We start from the raw sequence: 23,642 nt of genomic DNA on the forward strand, positions 1-23,642 counted from the left end.
GACCTTTTGGCAGGAAAGTGTCCAGTGAAACTAGAAAAGGCTAGGCTGTTGGAAAAAACTCACTAAACTAAGGAGCCAGGCAGGGCCGACCGGCTGCTGTAAAGCCGGGGTGGGATGGGAGGCAGCAGGGGGTGACTGCATCTCCCCAGGGTGCTCCCACCAGCAGAAGTAGGGGTGCTGCCACAGGGAGCCATTCCCACCTGGTTGCCTGTTGTTGGGTTTGAGGCCCTCGACCCCAGTGGGTTTAAAGCCCCCGTGGGCCCACTCCAACATGGGCTTCAGCTGATCCTCCAGCGAGTCTCCAGGGCTGCTGGGGAAGGTTTTGCCAGCCCGCATCCTGGCTTTCTGCCGAGACAGAGAGAGAATCTGATGAACAGGAGGGGCGGGTGCTTGCCTGGCCCCACCCAGGGATGCCCCTTGCTGGGGCCTGCATTCCCCTTTACACTGGGCCCTTTCATAGCCAGACAGCTGTCCTGAGCTGTGGTATGTGACAGCGAGGAACGCCCTGTGCAGGGACAGGCCATGGGGGGAGCGTTAAGTCTCCCCACACAGGCACCAAATATGATCTCTTCCCTGTAGGGAACTGGAGTGGTCAGGTCTCTCTCGAGGGTAGAGGGTCAGAATTAGCTGCATCACTTTTAGCTATAGGAGAAGCATCAGCCAGCACTGTCTCATGGCCTCTGAGAAAGCTCCAGGTTTCTTGTTTAATTTCCCTAATGAAGGTGCGGAGGTGTTAAGTCCTATTTCAGAAGCACCAGGACTTACATGTCTAATTAAGCACAGAGCTTATCTCATAAATGCTGGACAGAGGACACTGATCTTTTCAGTTGCAAGTCAAGGTAGAGGAAGGACAGAGCCTGACGGATCCCACGGACAAGGGGAGGAAGCAGCTGACCCTCAGCAGCTGCCCATTCTTGGCCTTGAACCACAAGCTCTGGAAAAGCTTGCTCACTGGTTCGAATATCGCCTCCTACCTCCCAGGGCTCCTCCTTCCTCATTCAGTGGGCAGTTCAGACGGAGACCAGCGGGGAGCTGGGGTAGCACTGGGAAATCATGGGCAGATTCAAATCCCTTCCTTCCCTTCCCAGCACGGCCTGTCAGGCCACTGTCTTTCAACCTCCTTCCTCCCTGCTTGCCCCAGTCCCCTCCAACCCATCCTTGGCCACACCGAGTTGGCTTTCTGTATGTTTCTTTCTTTAACCCCATTCTTGGGGCCAGGCCCTAGCCACCCACCACCGTGTTACCTCCAGAGCGTGGTACATGGCCTTCCTGTAAGAGACCAGCTTATTGAAGGTCGCCAGGTTAAAGTGCTGGCTGAACAACCCCAAGGCCACCAACTTATCTGCTGGTATCTAGAAGAGAAAGCCATCGTCAACATTCACCTACAGCCTGTGTCTCGGGTGCCCTGGGTTTCTCATGAGCTTATTCCTGGGGATCAGGTTCACAGATATTTTCAGAGCAAATGACTTTCATGATCCCTGGTGTGACCCCCTTGCAGCTCAGTCTTGAAATTCACCACGGATGCTCCGATTTTAGGGGTTTTGCACATGTTATTTCCTCCTTCGTGAGCATGACAGATAGCTGTGATTACTAGTTACTGTCTACTTACTTTAGCCTTTTATTAATTGAGCTAACGGATGTGTTTAGAGAACAGTGCCTGGCACAGACGACGCTCTTTTTAGTAATCGTGAATTGGTGATACAGGAATTCCACTGGGGCTACAGATCCATATGCTACAAGTCTCATCCCCAAGTCCCCAGGCCATGCGTGAACCACTTGGGTTGCCAATTATGAGATGAAACTGGGCGTTCAGGTTTCAGAGCTGACAAGACATGTGACATTTCATTCTCCCCAGTGCTGGCACTCATGCTCCCCTCTCAATCTCTAAGCCCAACCACCCATAGGAGTGTTGCCGCTACTGGTGAGAAGGGACTGGGATTCAACACGGTTGTGCATGGAAATGCAGGTGCTACCCCAATGCCAAACTGCTTCAATAGAGCAAGCGGCCCAAGCACCAGGCCCCATATTGCAATCCCATCCCATAATGCTAACGTAACAGCATCTTAAATATTAGCATCAGACGCAGTCTTGCTAAGTCTTGCTAAGCACATTTCATGTCTCAGTGGGCCAAAGCAATTACAAACACTCCATGTTTTTTTTCATTTCATTGCACACAAGTCATAGCCCTGCAATTAGATGCTTCAGGGAGAGCACAGGCCCAGGACATTTGTCCTTCAGCTCCCTCTGCTGGCCAAGGAGGACCTCTGTATGCAGACTCTCCCCATGAGGGATACTCCAGGTCATATTATTCTTGCCCTTTGAGAACTTAAATGTCTTAATGGCAAATGGCCCAATTTATGGGAAAACTAGAATCTCAACTTGAGGCCAAGTCCCACAGATGTACTAGCTGGCCCTTCATTCCCACACCTGCCTCCACCCCAGCCCACTTGTTCTGCTGTTCCTCACCTAACCTCTGGACACATTGAGGGATGCGCTAAAGACAACATCACAGGAAAAGTATTGTTTGCCGCATTCTAATCAAAACCTGGAGGTCTACGAAGGTGTCTTCAAAAAGGTGTAAGAATCAAAATAGCCTGATTCATCCCCAACATAGACTCTCATCAAGAAAGATGAGTATTGGGCTTCCCTGGTGGCGCAGTGGTTGAGAGTCCGCCTGCCGATGCAGGGGACACGGGTTCGTGCCCCGGTCCGGGAGGATCCCACATGCCGCGGAGCGGCTGGGCCCGTGAGCCATGGCCGCCGAGCCTGCGCGTCCGGAGCCTGCGCTCCGCAATGGGAGAGGCCACAGCAGTGAGAGGCCCATGTACCGCAAAAAACAAAAAAAAGAAAGATGAGTTTTACAACAGGACAACTTTCAAAAATATATGTACATGAAAAGAAGCCAGACACAAAACAGTATATATTATATTATCTACATAAGTTTGTGTATAATCCAAACTAGTCTATAGTGATAGAAATCAGAACAGCGGTCACCTATGGGGATGGTATGTACAGGGGACGTACTGCAGAGGTCGAAATGTTCTATATTTGGGTTGAGATATTGTTTACATACGTGCATACATTTTTGAAAATTCATTGAATCATAGATCATTTAAGATCTATGCACTGCATTGTAAAGCAAATTTTTATCTTAATAAAGTATTTAAAAAATATATATATATATATATATATATATATATATACACAAAAGGTGAGCTTTAAATGGCTAATATCAATAATCAAGAAACACTGAAATCACCACTCAAAGAACTTTTCCATAACTCTGCCCCTAGGACTAAATGACTGAGTCAGACACCCCTTCCTGTCTCTTCCAGGCTTCTCCACTGGAATACTTTGAGGGTATCTTCCCAGGTGGCCACTCCTGCCCCTCAGAATTCATACTGGTGACTCTGCCACAGAGAAATGGACCAACAGAGCCCAGGTGGCCATGGATCCAGAGCTCTGGGCCTGTGTGAGCCAATGAGCAAGGGAAGTTTTTGTCCTCCTTTTGGACACACAGAGTCAGAGTCTCATCCATCTGCAGAAAGCAGGCCGTTATCTTAAAAGGCAACTGTAACAGGAAGGGAAGGAAAACACTGTGGGTCTGTAAGCTCATGAAAGCTCACCCTGCCCTGGACTCACCTCGGAGAACTTGCCGTCGCCAAACCACTGAACCCACCGCATGCCAGACATTGCCTGACGCTTGGAGGTGGCCTTCCAGGACACCACCATGGCAGGCCACCAGGAGAAACCCTTGATCTTTCCCCACACGAGATCCCCTATTCCAAACTCTTTCCCATCCTGCAAGAAAAACCACATGAAGGAATCGCAATGAGACAGACCAGTTGGGCCAAGGAAAAACCCTGCCTGTCCCACTGACCCCAACGGCAACTGCCTCGGAGTCTAACACAGGGCTTCCTGCAAGTGCAGGCAGAGTTCCTCAGGAAATTCCCTACCTCCAACACTTCCTGGTTGAAAATTCAGTGAGAATGGCTTGAAAATAAGGGGCAGAGCGTGGGCAGGCTTGCTTGTTTGACAGGAACGTGGGGTTTTTTATATTGGATCTATAATATGTAACCTGTAACATGTAACCTAGTATCTGGAAAGATATTAACTGAAAACTCACAGGAAGTAAGAGAGTAAAAAACCTGGATATTCCCACCACAGGCCATCAAATGGGATATTACAAAGCCGTTAAAAATTTGGCCGCTTGCACATAAAAACTTGCCATAAAAGGTGAGACGCCCATGGAATCATGCAGGTTATTAAAATTGTATCTATAAGATCTACTCTGGGACTTCCCTGGTGGCGCAGTGGTTGGGAGTCCGCCTGCCAATGCAGGGGACACGGGTTGGAGCCCTGGTCCAGGATGATCCCACATGCTGCGGAGCAACTGGGACCATGCGCCACAGCTGCTGAGCCTGCACTCTAGAGCCCGCGAGCCACAACTACTGAACCCATATGTCACAACTACTGACGCCTGCGTGCCTCGAGCCCAAGCTCCGCAACGGGAGGGGCCACAACAGTGAGAAGTCTGTGCACCACAGCAAAGCGTGGCCCCCGCTCGCTGCAACTAGAGAAAGTCCCCATGCATCAGTGAAGACTCAATGCAGCCAAACATAAATTAATTTTTAAAAAAAGATCTACTCTGAAGTCATGTACATGGAAAAAAGGATTTCTACGTGATATGTGTACATACATATACACATGCGTATGTAGCAAAGCCTGAGTGAAACCAACAAGCTCAACTGGTTAATTATAAACAACCCTAGATGGATTACACAATACAATGGATTATAGACATGAAAGTGAGGCAACTCCAGTTCCTAATAAGGGAAAGAAGCAGATCAACAATTGTATATGTAAACATGATGAACAGAATTATAAATTATATATACAAGGTATATATATCTAGGTACAAAGATGTCATGTTCAGAAAATCAGTAATCCGATGGTAAACTAATCTGGTGCTTGAGTTATGTCTAGGAGATAAGGATACAGCAAGGACCATGTTGCATATGAAAAATGTACTTGGCGAGCGAATTCAAATATTATGATAAAAGTGACAAGAACCGTAGTAAGTCACCTGTGGGTAAGTGTTCCCTTTTCCCTATATTCAGCCCTTCCCCAGTGGTACCTGATACTCAGTGCTGTCTGCATCTCTGCCCTCTGCGTCCACCTGCGGTGACTCCATGCTCTCCTGCTGGCTGTCCTGGGCCAGGCGGGCATAGGGCGTACTGCTGCTCTGGGGCACCACTTCATCATCTGTGAGGTCAATAGTGAGGTAGGGGCTGGCAGGGGACAGCCATGGCGCACCTGCAGATGATCCTGTCCGCCGTCTCAGGGACTGTGGACAAAAGGACACATGGCTTGGGCCACAGCAGACCAGGTGGGTGACCAGAGACCAGTGGTACCCCCAATGGCTTCCCAAGCAAGCAGAAGTGAAGCAGAGTGAAGATGTAAGTTAATGAAACAGAGACCACCAAGGATGGTTTTCCAGGAACAAGTAAGTGTCCCTTAAGTGGCGAGAGAAAGCAACTTCCTTAAGGACAAGGACAGAATCAAGGACCAAGTCAGGATAACAAGTGATGCTCAGAGAGGGCTCCCTGGTGCCCAGCTTTGCAACAGGAGTCGAGAGTTGCTGTAACCCGTGGGGTTGCCTCAAGAGAGTCACTGAAGATACTAAGGAGACAAGACAGTTCTGGAATCAGTGGTTTGAGCTTTTTCCGAGGAGGAGTAAGAACCCAGTCAACAGGGAATTCTTGCATTCCCACCACGGTTCCATCCAGGGATCAGGCCAGGAGAGAAGTCATCAGGCTTAGGAAGAGCTTACCCAGCACCCGGGAGAGAAAGGAAAGGTAAGACCCTGAAAGGGTGGTAAGTGTGAAGAAAGGAAGCAGGTTATAACAGCGGCCACTTTCCGTGGTGTGGTGAGAGGGGCAGATCTTCCAGTTAGAGACTGGGGGCAGGGGTCTGAGTGTCCGGGGAACCAACCCTGGTAGCTGAGAATTCCACGGGGGACTCCTCCACGTGGTTGCGGCCCTGCCGGCCTCGGGTGGAACGTGGGGAGGGCCTGTGCCTCTCCCGGCTGGAGGTACTGTTGTTATTTCGAGTTCGGACCTGGAAGCAAGAGAGGATAAGCACGAGGCCTTTGGTGAATGGAGGCTGGGGTCTTAGACAGGGGGCCCAGAGGACTGGGCTTGGGAGGCAGCCTCAGGCCAACAGAAGTGAACAAGGTGGTCTAGCAGGAAGGGATTCTGGACTGGTTACTTCCCACCCAGAAACTCCCCACTCTGTGGGATAAGGGATCAGGGTGGCCGGCAGGGCTGCCTGACCATCTACAGCAGTTCCCACTCTGCCTGGCACAGCTGAAACTGGCACCTGCAAATTGAACTGAAAAATAAAATCCAAGTTTACTTTCAATCAAACACTTTTCTTTTCCAAAAGCATTATTACTATTGTTGCATTCCTCCCAAAGGTACTGGATCATCAGACGGATGAGAAGCCCTTATGCTTCCTTCTCAAAAATGGCATGAACTCGGGTGTTGCAGACCTGTGTTCAAATCCTGCACACAAGAGTTAATGTTTAACCTTGAGTAAACTACCAGCGTCTTCTGTCATCTGTAAAAAAACGGGATGATACACATCACATGGGTGAGATTATCAACTGCACCTGCCATGGTCACCAAGTGTCAGCCTGCTTTCTAACAGGCTGGGTGACCATGAGCAGTAATTGCCTTCCCATTTCCAGATTTTAAGTCACAGGATCCACCTACAGAAGCGACTCCCAAAGGTAACGGGCAGTTGAATCATCCACCTGCAAACTGTCACCCTTGGGCACTTCTTAGAGTGCTTCCCAAAGAAGTAGAGAACTGCCATGTGAAAACCTTCACAATGATAATTCATTAGCTTCGCTATCATTTTCCAATTTCAAAACATTTGTTCCAAGTTCCCCCAGGCAGGGGCTTCCCTGGTGGTGCAGTGGTTGACAGTCCGCCTGCCGATGCAGGGGACATGGGTTTGTGCCCCGGTCCGGGAGGCTCCCACATGCCGCGGAGCGGCGGGGCCCGTGAGCCATGGCCGCTGAGCCTGCGTGTCCGGAGCCTGTGCTCCGCAGCGGAAGAGGCCACCACAGTGAGAGGCCCACGTACCGCAAAAAACAAAAACAAAGTTCCCCCCGGGAGGCCCTGGACCAGGTTTTTAACGCAGGCTGACGTGTGGCTGAAGTGCCTTGGCTTAGGGCTGGCACTTACAGCTGGGCTTTCTGGCCGAGTCCTGGTTTCACGGAAGAGTTTTGGCATCACTGGAGTGTCGGAGCCGTCTCCATCTTCCCCTTCGCCATCTCCATCACCCGTCAGATCCTTTACAAATGAAACATTATGAATTTTAGGATGTCATATAACCAAAATAGTTTTAAAATGAAGAGCCAATCATATAGAAAACAATCATAATATTGGTCTGAGTGACTTAAAAAGATTTTCAACCTCATTTTGTTCAAAAGATATTTTGCAGTGGCTTACCACATGATCATGAATTTAAGAGAAACCTTGGTGGAATTAGAAAACCAAAGAAATGGTGTCAATGCAAAGTGCATCGTGAAGCCTTCCGTGCCCACACCATAGTTAGACTAGCTCGCTGTGCACAGCAGGGAGACCTAGGGAGACGTAATCTCCACAATTAACAGTGTCTGGGAGAAATCACAAGCTCAAGGGAGATGCTTCTTGCTACAGTGACCAAGAAGAAATGGTGCCAATCCTGTGTCAAGTGCATGTCCCATGCTGCACACCAAACCCAACAAAAACTGAGCATGAGAACCAGAGCAGTGGTGAGTGGCTCGAGGTCTTGCCGGAGTGTTAAGAACTTAACTTTCACTTGCCAACTAAGGCCTCTAGTGAGTCCGTTCCTCTCTTTAAAATGGGTACAATGGTTCTTCCCTTATAAAGGAACAACAGGCTTATAATGAGAATCAAATAATGCATGCTTGCCCAAGGCAGGGCACAGAGGAAGTGCTCAGAGGCTAAAACAGCTGTTCTGAGCCTCTGATCCAGCACTGGCCCTTCCCAGTTCCCCACACAGCTCTCATTCCTCATCATATGGGTGCCCACTTGTCGTCCTCCACGAGGATAACAGAAGCTGTATGAGGGTAGGTTTTCATTGGTCCACAACTTTTGTCCATGACTTTGTCCCAATGCCTGACACTGGTTCTTTGAAAAAGTAACCGAATGGACAAAACTAATATGATTAATAGGAAAACAGAAGGCGTAAATAATGTCAAGAGTGGAAAAAACATGGAAAAACTATAACTTGGAAAAAACTAATCAAGCAGAAACACTGATATTGCAACAAGTGGTAAAAGATTTTTCAGTGATTGTTGCAAATCCACTAAAACAAGCCAGGCAAATTCTTTCCAACGTGAAAAACATAATCCTTGAGGCCACATGGCCATACAACCTTGCTATCAAACCGGACACAGATATTATTACAAGAAATAAATCATACATTCATTTTACTCATGAATAGATGCTAAAGTACATCCAATCTAAAACATACCATGAGCAAGTTGGTCTCATTCCAGGAATAAAAGGACAGCTTACTACAGTAGGAATTTATCAATGTAATCGATCATCCAGATGGAGAAAAAAATAATTTCAAAAACTTGGCAAATCATGGCAGCAAATGGCATCCTAAGTGAGGTTGCTGGAAGTCTTCTGTGTGCCTAGCAATGTTCACATTCCTCACTCAACAAGTATTTACTGGGTACCAATTTAAGTGGGCCTCAGGTATCCTATTTGATGCAAAGCAAAGAGAAGTCCCCCGAATCCCAGAAAGCGAGCGTGGAGCGGGTACCTGAGTATAACTTAGCAGGCTGGAGACCTCCCTCTTAGACAGTCGTGAGCTTGAGCGGCGGCCTGTGGAGGAAAGAACCGAAGTCTGTTGAGGAAGGGGCAGCCGCCAGGCTGTCCTGTCTCTTCTCTGGGCTGTGGCCTGGGGTCTCCCTAAACCCACTGGCATCTTCAGGGCTTAACTCCTAACCCCTCGGGACCCATAGTCCTCTCAATGTATTAGTAAGGCAACAGGACCCAAGGCCTGCATGAAATATAGAACCCGAAACACTACTGATGGTACTCCTGACACGTTCCTTCCAGAACTGTGCTGCCCCAGTCAGTGGTCACTAACTCCACTTAAATGAGCATTCCAGTGCCTGCCATCGCAGCCACATTAAGTGCTCACACGTGGCTCCTGGCTGTTGTAGTGAACAATGCAGAAATAGAACACTTTCACCCTCTGGAAAGTGCTATTGGACAGCACAATTTGAGGAGTTCTCAATAGCAGGATGGGACAATACAGGGGTTTCCAAATCAGCTGGGCCAGAAAATCTCAGTGGGGAGGATCCCAAGGGATCTGATCTGGGAGCAGCATAGGGGAAGGGAGGAGAGGGTGGGATTGGCAGCAAGCCTTAGACGCTCCCTGCCTGAGTGTATTTCTTCCCATAAAAATCACAGGCCCAGCTGCTAGGGGAGAGGGGTGCCCCTGTAAAAGGGCTAAAAACCTCAGTCTATCTATGCCACAACCACCCCCGTGTCAGGAAAAGAACAAGGGTCATCGCCTTGGGGTCACTTGCTCAGAGTCCCAGCTGAGGTGACTGGAAAATAGGGAGGCCAGGGGCTCTGCCTCCATCCTCTTCCCTTCCCTGGAGCTTCCCCAGAGCCGTGGTATGAGGCTCTTGCCCCACAACCTGCCTTGAGTCTGCTCGGAGGCTCGTGTGCCAGCTGTGGTCCCCAGTGCCTGCCCACCCGTCCTCCCCACAGGCCAGGCCACCTCTTCCACCTCTGCCACCTCTGATGTCCGGGCTGCTGATAGCCTCCAGGATTGGGGGCGAGGGCGCGTCCTTGGAGTCGGAAGACTGGTCACTGCAGCCCCCGTTGGTGAGGATGGAGTCTTCCCTCCTGCTGGCGTCCTCCTCTCCGTTGAGCTGTCTGGTGTCTCCCTTCATTGTTTCCTGCGGGAGGGCCAGAATGAGGAGGGTAGCAGGGAAGCAAGGGCACAAGGGGGCAGCACGCCCCCAAACCTCCCGCCAATGGCTCCAGGTCCTCAGGCCAAGAGAGGCCCCATGACTTGTCCTCAGGGTGATACTCCCGCCCAAGGACCCCGCCCAGGCTGCCCCCCATAGCCTGGCCCCCTCACCAAACTCGGAGGATCGGGACTTGGTTCCATGTGGCCACTCGACCTGAAGGCTCAGAAGCCAGCACCCAGGACAGAGGAGGGGGCTGGGCCGTGGTATGAGGCTCAGGCTGCTCTGTGCAATTAGCCGGCCACTTCAAACAATGCCATCTAGGGCCCGCCTGCCCCGGCCTGCCTGCCGCCAGCCTTGGTCCCCTCTGCCCCTGGCCCTCTCTCCCTGCCCAGCCTCTGCAGGGCCTCAGGAAGCCAGTGCATTATTTTCCCTCCTGACCCCTTTGTTTGCTCTCTCCCTTCCCCTCAATCTCCAGGTCCTCTTCCCACCCGCCCCCTCCTCCCCCACAGAACAGCTTCTCTCCTCTCCATGGCAGCACAAGCCCCGCCCCACCCCAACCTCAGGGGCCCATTGGTCTGCTGGCCTGTCGCTCACTCTCCTCCTCCCTTACCAGCTGGGGCTCAGAGTCCCAAGTTCCCAAGAAGGGAAGGGATGGAGGAGACACAGCAGGAAGGACTGGGGCATTTAACAAGGGGCATGCTCCCCATCTGCTCCAGCCACATCCCACCTCTGGGCCTTTGCCTCCCCACTGCTGCCCACCCTGGTATCCGCAACATCACTAGGCTGTTCAGCTAAGACCAGCTTGGGCCAGGTCTTCAGGGATGGGCCAGGTCTTCAGTGATGCGTTGGAGGGCTGTGCGACCTTCGACCTGGCCCACTGCCTGGGACATGTTGGCCTCAAGAACCTGCACCTTGCTCTCATTTATTCCTCCTAATGTGACTGTGGGCCCATTTTATAGAAAAGGAAAACTGACACACAGACCTGATTAGTCTCCAAAGTCAAAAAAATCACAGTAATAGACCTGAAACATTGTTAATCAACTATACTCCAATATAAAATAAAATTTTTTTAAGAAACCACATGTAATCGGAAGGGTGAGGCCCCCAGGCTCCCATTCCTTTGTTTCCCCCAAACAGCTCCAGTATTTGGTGCCACGCTGTCCTGTCCTGGACCCCTGCTTGGGAAAAGTTTCCCCAGCAACCGGCTGCCTATGGGGCCTGATCACTGCCAGCCCCTATTCCCCATCTTGGAGACTCACCACATGGTGCCTGATGACCAAGCTAGCCTCCAGGGTACCTTCCAGAAGTATCGTCTAGGCTGCAAGCTGCAGTGGTGACACTGGCACCATACCCACCAGGGGGCGCTGTGGGGCTCACTGATGTGGCCTGCAGTGTCCCACTGAGGATTTGCGATGTCACGTGGGTTCTCAATTCAGTCCTCTGCACCGGTCCATCCCCCAGGTGTGAGTGTGGGGCAACTAGACCTCTGCTAGTCCCCATATGGACCAAGGACCAGGGAATCACCCCGGAGCTGGTTAGAACTGCAGAATATCACGCACCTACTAAATCATGATCAACATTTTCACAGGATCCCTGGGTGATCAATATGCACGTTAAAGAAACACTGCCTTGGGAATTCCCTGGCAGTCCAGTTGTCAGGACTTAGCGCTTTCACTGCGGGACCCTGGGTTCGATCCCTGGTAGGGGAACTAAGATCCCGCAAGCCACTCGGAGCGGCAAAAAAAGAAAGAAAAGAAAAGAAACACTGCCTGGGTCACAAACGTATACACTGATATAGTTTAACCACGCCATGTGGTCCAGGGTATGTATGCAGGTTCATAGTTCCTGGTGTTTTCTCTCAACACATGTTAAGGACTCTCACCAGCCCCAGGGAAAAGGAGGAGCACCTGACCCAGCTACTTCTAGGCCCCTTTCACTCTCAAGCCCTGACCCGGAAGAACACGTTGTCTGACCTATGGCCAGTTCCTGTGAGTCCAAGTGGCCAGTATCCCAGGAAAACTGCTGGAGTGTGGTTCAAAGTAATGATTAATTTCCAGCGTTTCGCCTCAGGCCAAACCAGTGAACTAAATAACTTGGGTGGCCTGGCAGGGGGTGGGAGGCTGGGCCATGGGGTACAAGATACCAGGAGGGTCCAAGGGGAGCTCTGTAGACGGGGGAGGGGCAGACAGGGCTTCTAGTGAGGAGCTGGTATCAGGTTAGAGGCTGAAATCAAGGGACAAGACTTCTCTCTCATCTGGGACCCAGGATTCCCTCAGACAGCCCCCAACCGGATCAATGGGAGTCTCCCTCTTAGATAGACCCATTTGGGGCCTGCAGCCTGGAGCTGACAATGATTAACTATGACTAACCACCCTCAGGCTTCCCCAGGGCCTCAGCAGTGCTAACTTGTCCACCAGCCTGCCAAGAGGGATGGACAAGTGAGCAGAGCTCCTTCCCAAAGCCAGATCTCAACATTCAGGAAAAATCCTGCCCCTAGTACCAAACCCATGGGCACTGGAGGAAGACTCAGGAAAGGAAACCAACCTGGCTGGTTGGTGCTACCTGGGTGCCCTGGGGTGAGCTGGGCGTGTAAAATAATTACTTCTAGTGGCATAATTCAATGTGATTTCATTAAAAATTCCTTCCCTGTAGTTTTCATTACCCTGGATTTGCAATGACATGAGCTTCACCACACGCACCAGCGTCCAGAACCGGCATGACTAAAAGATGCCCAGCTCGGTTTCTCTCCCGTCCAGGTTACACACAAGGTCAAAGAGATCCAGCTCCAGGCGTGTGCTGCTGCTGGTCCTGGGCCTGGAAGCCCTCCCCATCTCTCCCTATCACATACTCAGATTTCAAAAACCACAGTTAAAAAGCCAGGAAGGGTTCTCTCATAGGTCTCTGCTTCAGAAAGTGATAATCTGGCCCTCTCCATGTAGACACACGAATCCTCTCACCTGATCATTTTTTTCAGCGTTTACTACTATATGCCAGGCACCTTTTTGTGCTTTACCTGTATTAATTCATGCAATCCTTACATGAGGTACATATTATTATCCCTGTATAACAGATGGGCAAACTGAGGTTAGGCAACATAATACATACTTGACCAGTGAGATTTGTTTAAAGGTGCTCAAAGAGTCCAGGGAAATTAAATAAGAACACACGAATTTGAGCTACATGCTCTTGGCAACAGGAAGAAATTAGCGCCAGGCATTGGTTTCTAATGGTAGATACAAATCTCCCTCATGAAGCTGTTTGGCTTGTAATGAGTCAAAATTGGCATTTCCCAGATAACATGGCCAACACAAGTTAGCTGCCTCATCTAGATTGATGGTTCCAGCGCTGGAGGATAAACTGGCCGGACTACCTCCCTGACGGAGGTGGCGCCTTCCTAAGGGATTTTTCAGAGGGGCTCACATACCAGCTTCAGGACAGCCTTGCCGCTTGGCTGTTCTAACAGTTCCCAGGCCCCTACTGTACGCTAAAGGCAGCACAAACCTCTAACCCCTACCCCATCCTGAGGCAAGTCCTCTCATCAACCTGCTGTCAACAGGCTCAGATGAATTAAGTCACCCAGCAAAGTGGAAGCACCAAACTCACGTCCGGGCAGCCCTGGGCACGTGCCTGTAACTGCTGTGCCCGAGACAAGTTATGAACAATGCACCATCTATCCCAGGGGCTACGGGAGCCCTATGGCTGAGGGACATGATACACCAGCTGAGCATTCACCTTCACAGGAGGTAGTGGTCCGTCCTCGTGATGCAGGTGAACTCTGACCCTTTCCCAGAGGCTGGGGTCCAGCACGTGACTTGGGGGTGGGCAGCAGTGCCGGGTGGGCTCACCAACAAGGCTCCCCCTGCAAGGCCCTGCCTCATTAGTGCAGGGTGCTTGTGTCCCGAATGAACCAGGTCAGACGTATCCAAATGCAATGTGGCAGACAGAAGGGTGGGTGGCACCCCTAATTAGACTCAGGGAGGAGGCTCCTGAGCCTCCTAGACTCAGGGAGGGACTCCCCAACCCAGCTATAAGGCTGAGAAGTGATGTCACTCACTTCCTCCAGGCTGGCACCAGCAGCAGAACTATTTCCCTGGCACCTTGTAAATGTTAATTGCATTAATTAAACTCACGGTGCAGGAAGTGGGGGAAGGTGGGCACGATGGTGAAGTGGTGGAAGCGGGGAGGCCACTTGGGCATCCCTACCCATGGTTAGTCCACCCAGGGCTTAGAGATTTGGTGAAGTAAAAAGGGAGAGGCTGAAAGATAATCCCACCTCCCCTGTTTAAAAAATTCCTTCTCAAAAAAAAAAAAAACAACAAACTCCTTCTCAGCCTGTGGGAGGGATATCTTGACTCCTGACTCCTGCCCTTGAACTACTCTAAGCCTTTCTTAGCTGTTCCCCAGAAATAGCTGAGATGGAGCAATCAATATGTACCTCACAAAAAGAGCTACTCTTATGATCCCCATTTTTCAGATGCGTAAACAAGCTCAGAGGAAACAGATCAGCAGATTCCTTGCTGAGGCTTCCAGAGTGACTAAGTGATGGAGATTGAGGCCTTAGTCCAGAAGTCAGATCTTAAAGACATTTTAAAACGATGCAGTAAGCATAGTTATAAAAGGTAAGCCCAGGAGGGACAGCTCACCCAGGTGAGTGGAGAGGGAGGCAGCCAGGCAGCAGGGACAGTACCAAGTCAAGGAGGCCAGAAATAGGCTGCCCACCTGGCTGCACACAGAGAACAGGGTCCCAGTTCAGTGCCTTTGCCTGATCAGGGATCTCCGCTAAATTCCTAAGAGATCAGATTCACAGGAAAGCGGGAAGAAAAAGTCCTGTCTTCCTCAAGCCCCAGTTTTATAGTCTGTGAAATGAAGTGACCCCACCTAATTCCTAGGTGGTTGGTGCTACAGATCCCAAAGTAGATGACAAAACCTTAAAACCTGGAGATGGGGCTTCCCTGGTGGCGCAGTGGTTGAGAGTCCGCCGGCCGATGCAGGGGACACGGGTTCGTGCCCTGGTCTGGGAGGATCCCACATGCCGCGGAGCGGCTGGGCCCGTGAGCCATGGCTGCTGAGCCTGCGCGTCCGGAGCCTGTGCTCCGCAACGGGAGAGGCCACAACAGTGAGAGGCCCGCGTACTGCAAAACAACAACAACAACAACAACAACAACAACAACAAAAAACCCTGGAGATTACGCTTTCTCGTGTGCCGTCTTCCCAGACGTCCCAGTTCTGCCTCACAAAGGGAAGCATCCCTTCATCCATGACGATTCCGAAGTCTGGAGAATTGCTCAGTGCCTCTGGGTCATGGCTACATGCACCACTGTCACTGTACAGTGATAGCTGGTCCTTGGCATATTTATCAGAATCATCATAAGAATTGATCCCAGCAGGGGTCAAATTGGACAAGTAAAAAAGTTGACTATGAGGATGCTCCTTGCAGCATTGCTCATTAATAGCAAAATACTAACAAATACCTGGATGTTTGCCAATGGATTGTGGTAAAATCATATATCATTACCTTTTAGATAATTCACAGGAAAACCTAGGAACGTACAGAAAGATCCGAAAGATATGGCAGCTTAAACTGGAGTTTGGAGTCAAACTTTTTACCCTATGTAAACAAAATGCAAGCAAACAGCCCCCTCCCCTACAAGTTATTTGGGAAGCCCTAGGAAGGACGTGCAGATGTGGACAAGGAAGCCACAGGTCACCCAGAATGACAGGTGGGGCATGATGAGACGCAGAGGATTCTAGGAGCTGCCGTGCCCACTCCTGTGGCCTTGTCCTCCTTGGCAAAACCAGAGCCAAAGCGCCCTCTGCCCTCTTCCCAAGGGGTAAGGGAAGAAAGGAGATCACTATTCTGAAAAGCTACCCCCTCAGTTCTGCCCCTCACAGCAGGCTGCACCCGTTGCTTCAGCCTATGCCTTAAATCTCAGCCCATCCACATACCAATGCCATGGGGATATTGATTCAGCCTTGAGAATGGCAATCTGACAGTATGATCTCACATGCCAAGTGTCTGCATCCTGTTACACAGGATTCCACTGTGAGGAATTGACTCAGCGCAAAGCTCTCACCAAAACCTGTGGGCAGGATTGGCACTGCCTTTCTTTGCTGTAGCAAAAGCTGCAAACAAATGATCAATAGGAGACTGACTAAATTATATGCAGCCACACCGGGGAGACCACTGAGAAGCAAAGAATGGGGCAACTGTTGCTAGATGAAGCCATGTAAAGTGAAAGTCTGCCCCACAATACAATCCCATTTGTTAATTCACTACCGTGTGCATTAAGCAAAGTTCCTCCAGCATTTTTCCTCTAACTGTAAAAAGTTAGGTACCTCAGGAAGGTAGCTTGTGGGGGAATGGACAACCATATCCCCATGTTACTTTCACAATCAGAATGTCAACTTAAAAATGTCACTGTCCAAGAAACATTTCTTCCTTTGAAAATGTTCAAGTTTAGTTAACCATAAGTTATTTGTATATGGTTTGAGGTAGGGATCTCAATTTTCCCTATAAGGAAAGCCAGACAGATATAATAACTAGTATGTCCCAACTCCACCTCTTTTATAAAGTTCCTGTATATAAATGGGATGTCTCTGGGTTCACTTCTCTTTTTTGGTATTTACCCCTTGCAACTTCTTTTAATCGTGGTAGCTTTATAATAAATGCTCATACCTGCTAGGACAAGCCTGCCAACCTTATTGAGAAGTTTCATTGATTTTCTCCTTAAAGGTCTTGAACATCCCTTAGTTTGGGTTTTCTTTTCTTTCTTTTTTTTTTTTTTTGCTGTACACGGGCCTCTCACTGTTGTGGCCTCTCCCGTTGCGGAGCACAGGCTCCGGACGCGCAGGCTCAGCGGCCATGGCTCACGGGCCCAGCCGCTCCGCGGCATGTGGGATCCTCCCGGACCGGGGCACGAACCCGTGTCCCCTGCATTGGCAAGTGGACTCTCAACCGCTGCACCACCAGGGAAGCCCCAGTTTGGGTTTTCTTGTTTCTAGTTCCCTCTTCTGGCCCTTAGATTTCTTTTCTAGGGAGCTTAGCATGCACATTAGACATCATTCCTAGTTGCTTCCGTGAGAGGACTTACAGATTAATCAGAAAATTAGTCCTTGAGCATTACTTATTTTTAAAAAAGACAAAAAAGAAAAACTAGGTACAATGTATGAGGGAAGTGGGGAAAGTGATGAAAAGGTATGAACTTCCAGTTATAACGAAGTCCCTATGTTATGTCCCTATGTATGTTACTATGTATGTAACTAAGTCCCTATGTATGTTACTATGGGATGTAACATACAGCACGGTGGCTGTGGTTAACAAAATTGTATTGTATCTTTGAAAGTTGTTGAGAGTAGATCTTAAAAGTTCCCATCACGGGAACTCCCTGGCCGTCCAGTGGTTAGGACTCGGGGCTTTCACTGTGGGGGCCCGGGTTCAATCCCTGGTCGGGGAACTAAGATCCTGAAGCCACACAGCGAGGCCAAAAAAAAAAAAGGTCTTTTTTCACAAGAAAAAAAGTTGTAACTATATGAGGTTAAAATGGAATTGCATACTAAATTGGCTTTTTCATAAAAGCCCATGATATCTCACATACACAGCTTTTGGAAAAACCAGCCACAATTACCTGGTAGGGGTTTGGGCCCGCCCACCTCAACAAAGTGGTGAATCAGGCCTGCAGACAAGCAGTCAGCAGACAGGTAACTCCAGAGCATCTTAACCCAACTGCATCCTGCCAGTTCTGTGGGTCTAAGCCAGGTGGAGGAGGCAAAGGGCTCAGAAATTTCACAGCATTTCAATGCAGAGTCCACTCCCTGCTAGCTGTGTGGCCTTAGGTAAGGGCGACAATTTTAATATTGAGCAGTTACTCTGTACTGTGCTTTCAGCCCAACACACATAACATCCTAGGACAGATCAGGACCCTGGAAAAGGCCACTCTTATCCATTCAGATAGGAGTTCCTGCTATGCTTCAGGAACTATGTTCATTCAGCAGGAGTATCAAAGGCAGGCAAGGGCCAGCCAGCCCCTGCCCTCATGGGGTTGAGGTTAGGAATTGGGGGGTAGGGAGGGCCAGGGGACAGTGGAGATAACAACAAGGTAGGCTCACCCCCAAAACCTGTTCTGCTCTTACACTACAGAGGACAAGATTTCACCCACACCTCTATGTACATTTGCTCAGAATTTTCCAAATCCTATCATCCTGCCTCCCATATAACCCAGAACAACCCACAAAATCCCTGCGGACAGCACCTGCCTGTTCAGGCATCTCGCCTACCACTGCATTTCTCACCGTGTCCCAGGTGAGGTCTCCTGCTCACCTGCGGTGTCCCCTCTGGGTTTCAGTGCCGCAGCTACAGGACATTCAGGCTTGACTGAGGCCAGCTTTTGTTGCTTTACTCAAGTTACGCAGCATACATTCATGGAGCCAGGACATCAGGGGCCCCAGCACTGTGCTAAGGAATGGGAACACTGACCAAGAAGGCATCATCCCTTCCCAGGAGCTGAAGTGCAGTGGAAGGCCCTGGCTCTGGCACCAGCATGCCACCATTTGCTACAGGAAGCAAACGCAATGGGAAATAAATGCTGCTTAGGAAACGCAGTTAACCTCAGAAGGTGGGGCTGCAGGGAGGGATGGAAGAGAAACAGGTAGGCAACCACTTCTCCACCCAGGCTGCAACACAGGAGACCTGATCAGGGGGAGAGATTAACACCAAACTGAGAACTCCCTGGTACCTTTTTCTCACAGCCAGGCCTGTACATCTCTCTAGGCAGGGCACTAAAGATTCCTCTGCCTCAGGGAATAAGACAAACCAATATATCAGAGAACTTCCTTCAGATTTTGGGAGACCGGAAGACATGTTCAAGTCCCTATCCCACAAAGAAACCCTCCGGTTTAAGTCCCACAGATAATTTCAGTCTCTCTCAAATATGGAGATAAGTTTCAAAACTTAAATATGAGAAATGAAAACAGTGAAAACAAACAAAAAGACATACTCAGAAACATTGGAGGGAGCACTGAAAGCTAAATGAAGATTCTCAGGGAGATAAGGGATATGTCCAAAAAACAAGATGAAGACATCATTACAAATGGAATTTGTAGGACAAGAACCCTTCAAAACATAAAAGCTGAGGACACCAGAAAGCAGAACTTAAGGACAAATGGCCAAAATTCTACCAGGCCAGGAGGAACCACATCTGATAAATAAGAGTTATAGAAAGAGTAGAAGAAAACAAGGGATATAATGGCTCAAGGAAATTTATTCCCTCAACTTCAGGAGAAGAGTCCCCAACAATGTTGGGCCCAATTCTCCCGTTATCTCCTCCTCCCACACACCTGGTCAGCATCAAACTGTCCCCAAAGGAAATTTGTTGGTCAAGAACATTTCCCCACGGATCCCTCACACCCATCAATTATCAGTCGTTTCTGAAAATGCACTTCTAACTTCCCGCTCATCATAATCTTTCAATGGCTAATTCCATCTGCTTGGGAAGCCGGCCCCAAAGGTGACCACAGTGGGCACCTTCCCCAATTGAGCACCTTTCCTCACCACTCTGTACTTTCCTTGCATTCTCATCCCTTCACTAAGGAAGGGCTGCTGGTCCTCTCTACGCTTTTCTCCACTTCTAGAAGAAATTGAGGACCCTCTCCCCCAATGAAAGCAAAACATTCATTACGTTGGGACTGTGAGATTATAGGCCGTGACCCGTTTTTTTCTTGGCATCTGAAGATGGTAAATTTGATTTTCATTTGTATCTAACACAATAAAAGTCATTTTTTGAAATATTCCAATTCCCTACACAAAACAGGTCCTCCTCACTTTTTGCTTATTCCCTGAGGAAAATCTCAGGAATGCTAACCAGGATTGTTTCTCTCAAGACGTAAATAATGACCACTTGCTAATATTTCAGTATTTACCACATAATGCGACATTTATTGAATCCTCAGTATGTGCACTTTTTAATCTATAGCGTCTCAACTGACTTCAACATCCCCTGGAACTGGCCAACAACGTATCCCTATTTTACAGATGGAGCAACTGGGGCTCACCACCGGCTTATAAACTGAGTGAACAGGAATACCAATCCAGATTTGATTCCAAAGCCCAGGCCCCGTGAGTGTACTGACTCCAATGACTAACATGACCTAGAGCATAACGGGCTTTTTACAATACTTAGGGCCCCCACCTAACTCGTTTTGTGAAAGAGCACCCTAAGGCTTGCTAAGCTAAAAGGTCCCTGGATTCCATTTCATCCTCCTACCAACTCTACTGGGTGTGTGTGTACTTGTACCCACTTCACAGAAAGGTAATCCAGCACAGCAGCCCCACGTGTGGACTCCCTCTGCATTTACCAGGCCACTTCCCTCCAGCCACAGCCAGACACATCTGAACACCTGGACTGGGCTTGTTCCCTTCTGGAAGGACAAACTCTTGTCCTGGGATACTGGCAGATATGAAAGTTCTGAAAAGCACTAACCACCAAGCTGCCGAAGTACCTGGATCTCCCTGAGTTCCATCAGCTGCAAATTTTCGGCCCAGTGAGAACATCAGCCCATCACTTTACAAAGAGGGTGCTGACAACACGAGGAACTCTGTAGTCCTCCAGCCCTGGTCCACCATGAAACTGAAAAATCACCCTAAATTCATGATTTTAAAACTCACTCAACACCAAGAGTGCCTAACCTGAGATCCTGTACCTCTCAAAGGCTGAGGTGGGGCCGCTTGCCATGCTGTTGGACCAAGAGGAGTTTCAGATTTAGTGAGGACCATCTCGGGTGAAATTTCCAAGTATCTGAGCCTGGAGGTGGGACAGCTGGCAGGAGTGCTGGTCTGAGACAAAGAAGTCAGTCCCACGGCAAGTTTTCTGGGAAGGAGAACTTGCCCCAAACCACCCCCCACCCCCCAATCAGGAAGCTTGGGGCTGCAGTAAGAAAGCGCGACAGGCCCCTCTGGGTTGCAGGCCCCACGTGGCTGGAGGAGAGGAAGGAGGGGAAGCAGCTTCTCCCAGCCCCACCTCCCTTGCTCCTCCCCTTCGCCCCCTGCAGCTCCCAGATACCCTCCTCCCCTCCTAGCCAACATTGCAAGGGGTGGAGGTATTGCTTATGGCTCTAAGGAGCAGGAGGCAGCCAGCCCCAGCCCTGGGCCCTTTGTCTCAGCCTTCTCCACCCCAATGGGGAAAGGGAAAGGATCTCACTTAGCTCTACACCTTCAAGGTAGGCCCCAAACTTGGGCGGGGGTGTAAAAATGGCCCCAACCCATAAAACAAAAACATGTTCCTTTCAAAAAGGAACAAAGGCACTCCTTCCTGCCAACTCCCAAATTGAAGACAATGATTTGGAAAAGCTATCACAGCTCAGAGGAATACCTTGGTGGAGGAAGGCAGGAAAGGAGGGGCCAGTGGAGGTACCTCCTTTCATCCCCAATTCTCATTAATGGCCACCCTAAAAAGAGGGGCTAGCGGTTAATTAGTACAATGTCAACGTTCACCACCTGCTATGCCAAGCACTATCGCATTGAGTCCTAACCCAAGCCTAATGTGATAGGGGCTATTACCTCTGTCAGACATCTGAGGAAACACTGAGGGTTAGAGGTTAAATCATGTAAAAACTAGTTTCGCTCTTACGCAAATTGGGGTTATCAGCACGATTGTTCCTATTTCACAGATGTAATAACTAAGGAACACAGGGCAACAGATTTACAGGGACAGATTTAAACACATGCCAAAGACCTATGCATTCCCCTAAAAGAGGGCAGCCTGCTTAGACCACACACTAGATAATGATGCCAAGCCTTTATTGAGGGATTACTGTATGCCAGCCCTATAAAACAGGTAGCGTCATCTCAACGCTGGAAGAATTAAGTCTGCACCTGGGGATTCCAATGGCTGGGGTGCAAGAAGTCACAGCAGTCCTGGTGGCGGAGGGCAGAGGCAGGTCGGCGTCCTGGGCCCTGGAAGCAAGGGCCCCACCAGGGATCCCAAAAACAGTTACCACCAGTTCACCAAAACTCACAGCATCCAGAAATCAGGAGGCGGAAAGTCAGAAATCATAGTCTTGTCCTTAATTCTCTTTAATTCATACACATCTCAGCTTGAGGGGATGGGGAAGCACAACGGCCCAGCCAGCCTCTTTCAGCCCAGATAAGGGAAGGAGGCCAAGTGGAGGCCCAGGCCTGGGGCTGGGCCCAGAACTCCTGCAGCCCTTCCCTGCCACAGGTGCGTGACTCCAACGGGGAAAACCCAGGCCCAAGAGCAACTCTCTGTTGCTAACTTGCTAAATCGGCCGGCTCTTTCCCAATTTCCACTTTCTCCCCAGTGAAGTGGGGCTCAACACCCACCCTCCCTCGCCGAACAATCACACGGGCACGGAGGTACTGCTGGAAGTTTTCAGGCTCAGTTTGCAAGTCTGGGAAGTGGGACCAGCCTGACTCTGGAAGAGGGGAAAATAGAAAGTGAGCCCCCAGGGCAGGCAGCGTGGCCGGGGCAGGGAAGCGCCGCCCCGGACCGGCGCCTCCCGGGCCAGGTGTGCACAGGGAGAAGGCAGCCTCTCCCGAGGGCATCCCTGCAGCCCCGCAGCGCCTCGCTCTCCGTAGCTCATCTAGGGAGTACCCCGCGAGCCCGCCCCTCTGGCACACGCCCCCGAGAAGCGCGCACACCCCGGCCCACCTGTTCGGCCGCACCCATCCACAAGCTCTCTCCTAGCCCTGGGACGGAAAAGAAAAAAAAAAAAAAGTCCCTCAGAAGAACCCCCAGGTACAAGTCATAAAGGACGGACGCTCACCTCCTTGGCCGAACTCTCTTCTATTCCGTTCCCCTCCCCAAGGAGGCTCCCTCTCAAGCCGAGGCCAGGTAAGAATACCCCTCCCCATTAACTCCACTTCTCTCCAGTGGGAGACCTCCTCCCCTCGGCTGTAGACCCCAGGAAGGCCGCCCATCGCCCTCCCTGGGGACGAACCTCTTTGCTCCTCTGCGTCTCGGGAACACAGCAAGTATCCCTTCCACTCGTATCGCTGTAAGACACATGCTCCCCGCCCATTTTATCCTCCTTGTCCGTTTCCCCCAAGTAGGATCAGGGACTTCTCCTCCCCAAGCATGCCTGGTCTCCAGCCGGATGGGAGCCGCCTCCCCAGGAGGTCCCGGAACGGGATTCCCTCCCTGCAGTCCCGGGACCTCGCCGCTATGCCCTCCCCCACCAGCCCACGGAATCCTCGGGCTGGCGAGCCTCCCCGGGGCCACGGGGCGCTCACCTGCCGAGAGCCTGGCTCGGGCGCGGCTCCGCGGTCTAGCCGCGGATCCGGACAGGCTGGCGGGAGGCCGGCGGGCGGCCGCGCAGGGCGCTCGGCTAGCGAATCTCCGGCGCCGATCGCCGAGCTACGTTTACTTGGCCACTTAACCCCCGCGCTGCCGGCCGGGCGCGGCGGCCGCCCGCTCGCCCGCCTGCCGGTGGGCCGGTGGCGTCCGTCGGGGGGCGCTCGGGGCGTCCACGCGGGCTGCGGCCGCCGGGCCGTGGGAGGGGCGGCTGCTGCGAGGAAGCGGCGCGGGCAGGACCGGGCAGCTGGAGTGGGTGGGGAGGGGGCGGTGCCGAGTCCCCTTGTAACCCCGGCCCGACACTCGCCCCGCCCCCGCCCGGG

General features: G+C 50.7%; 1 protein-coding gene across 7 annotated transcripts in view; it reads right to left on the reverse strand.

Moving 5' to 3' along the window:
* The window catches only part of DNMT3B (DNA methyltransferase 3 beta), a 37,620-nt gene extending 14,112 nt beyond the window's left edge, over positions 1 to 23,508 (reverse strand). For 2 of the 7 annotated variants that reach the window (XM_027078596.1, XM_027078602.1), the window contains exons 1-9: positions 23,259 to 23,507; positions 9,820 to 10,000; positions 8,848 to 8,909; positions 7,254 to 7,361; positions 5,995 to 6,120; positions 5,138 to 5,347; positions 3,643 to 3,801; positions 1,245 to 1,352; positions 201 to 345 (exon numbers count right to left, since the gene is read on the reverse strand). In XM_027078596.1, coding sequence (XP_026934397.1) covers positions 201 to 345; positions 1,245 to 1,352; positions 3,643 to 3,801; positions 5,138 to 5,347; positions 5,995 to 6,120; positions 7,254 to 7,361; positions 8,848 to 8,909; positions 9,820 to 9,994 — 1,093 coding nt within the window. In that variant the 5' untranslated portion in view covers positions 9,995 to 10,000; positions 23,259 to 23,507. Of the gene's footprint in view, positions 1 to 200; positions 346 to 1,244; positions 1,353 to 3,642; positions 3,802 to 5,137; positions 5,348 to 5,994; positions 6,121 to 7,253; positions 7,362 to 8,847; positions 8,910 to 9,819; positions 10,001 to 23,258 lie in introns of all 7 variants that reach the window. The other 5 variants (XM_027078598.1, XM_027078597.1, XM_027078601.1 and 2 more) reach the window with 5 other exon arrangements.
* Between the last annotated feature and the right edge of the window lie 134 nt (positions 23,509 to 23,642).

Source organism: Aethalodelphis obliquidens, unplaced genomic scaffold, assembly GCF_003676395.1.
Source record: "Aethalodelphis obliquidens isolate GAN/ISIS:26980383/991018 unplaced genomic scaffold, ASM367639v1 scaffold42, whole genome shotgun sequence".
NCBI lineage: Eukaryota > Metazoa > Chordata > Mammalia > Artiodactyla > Delphinidae > Aethalodelphis > Aethalodelphis obliquidens.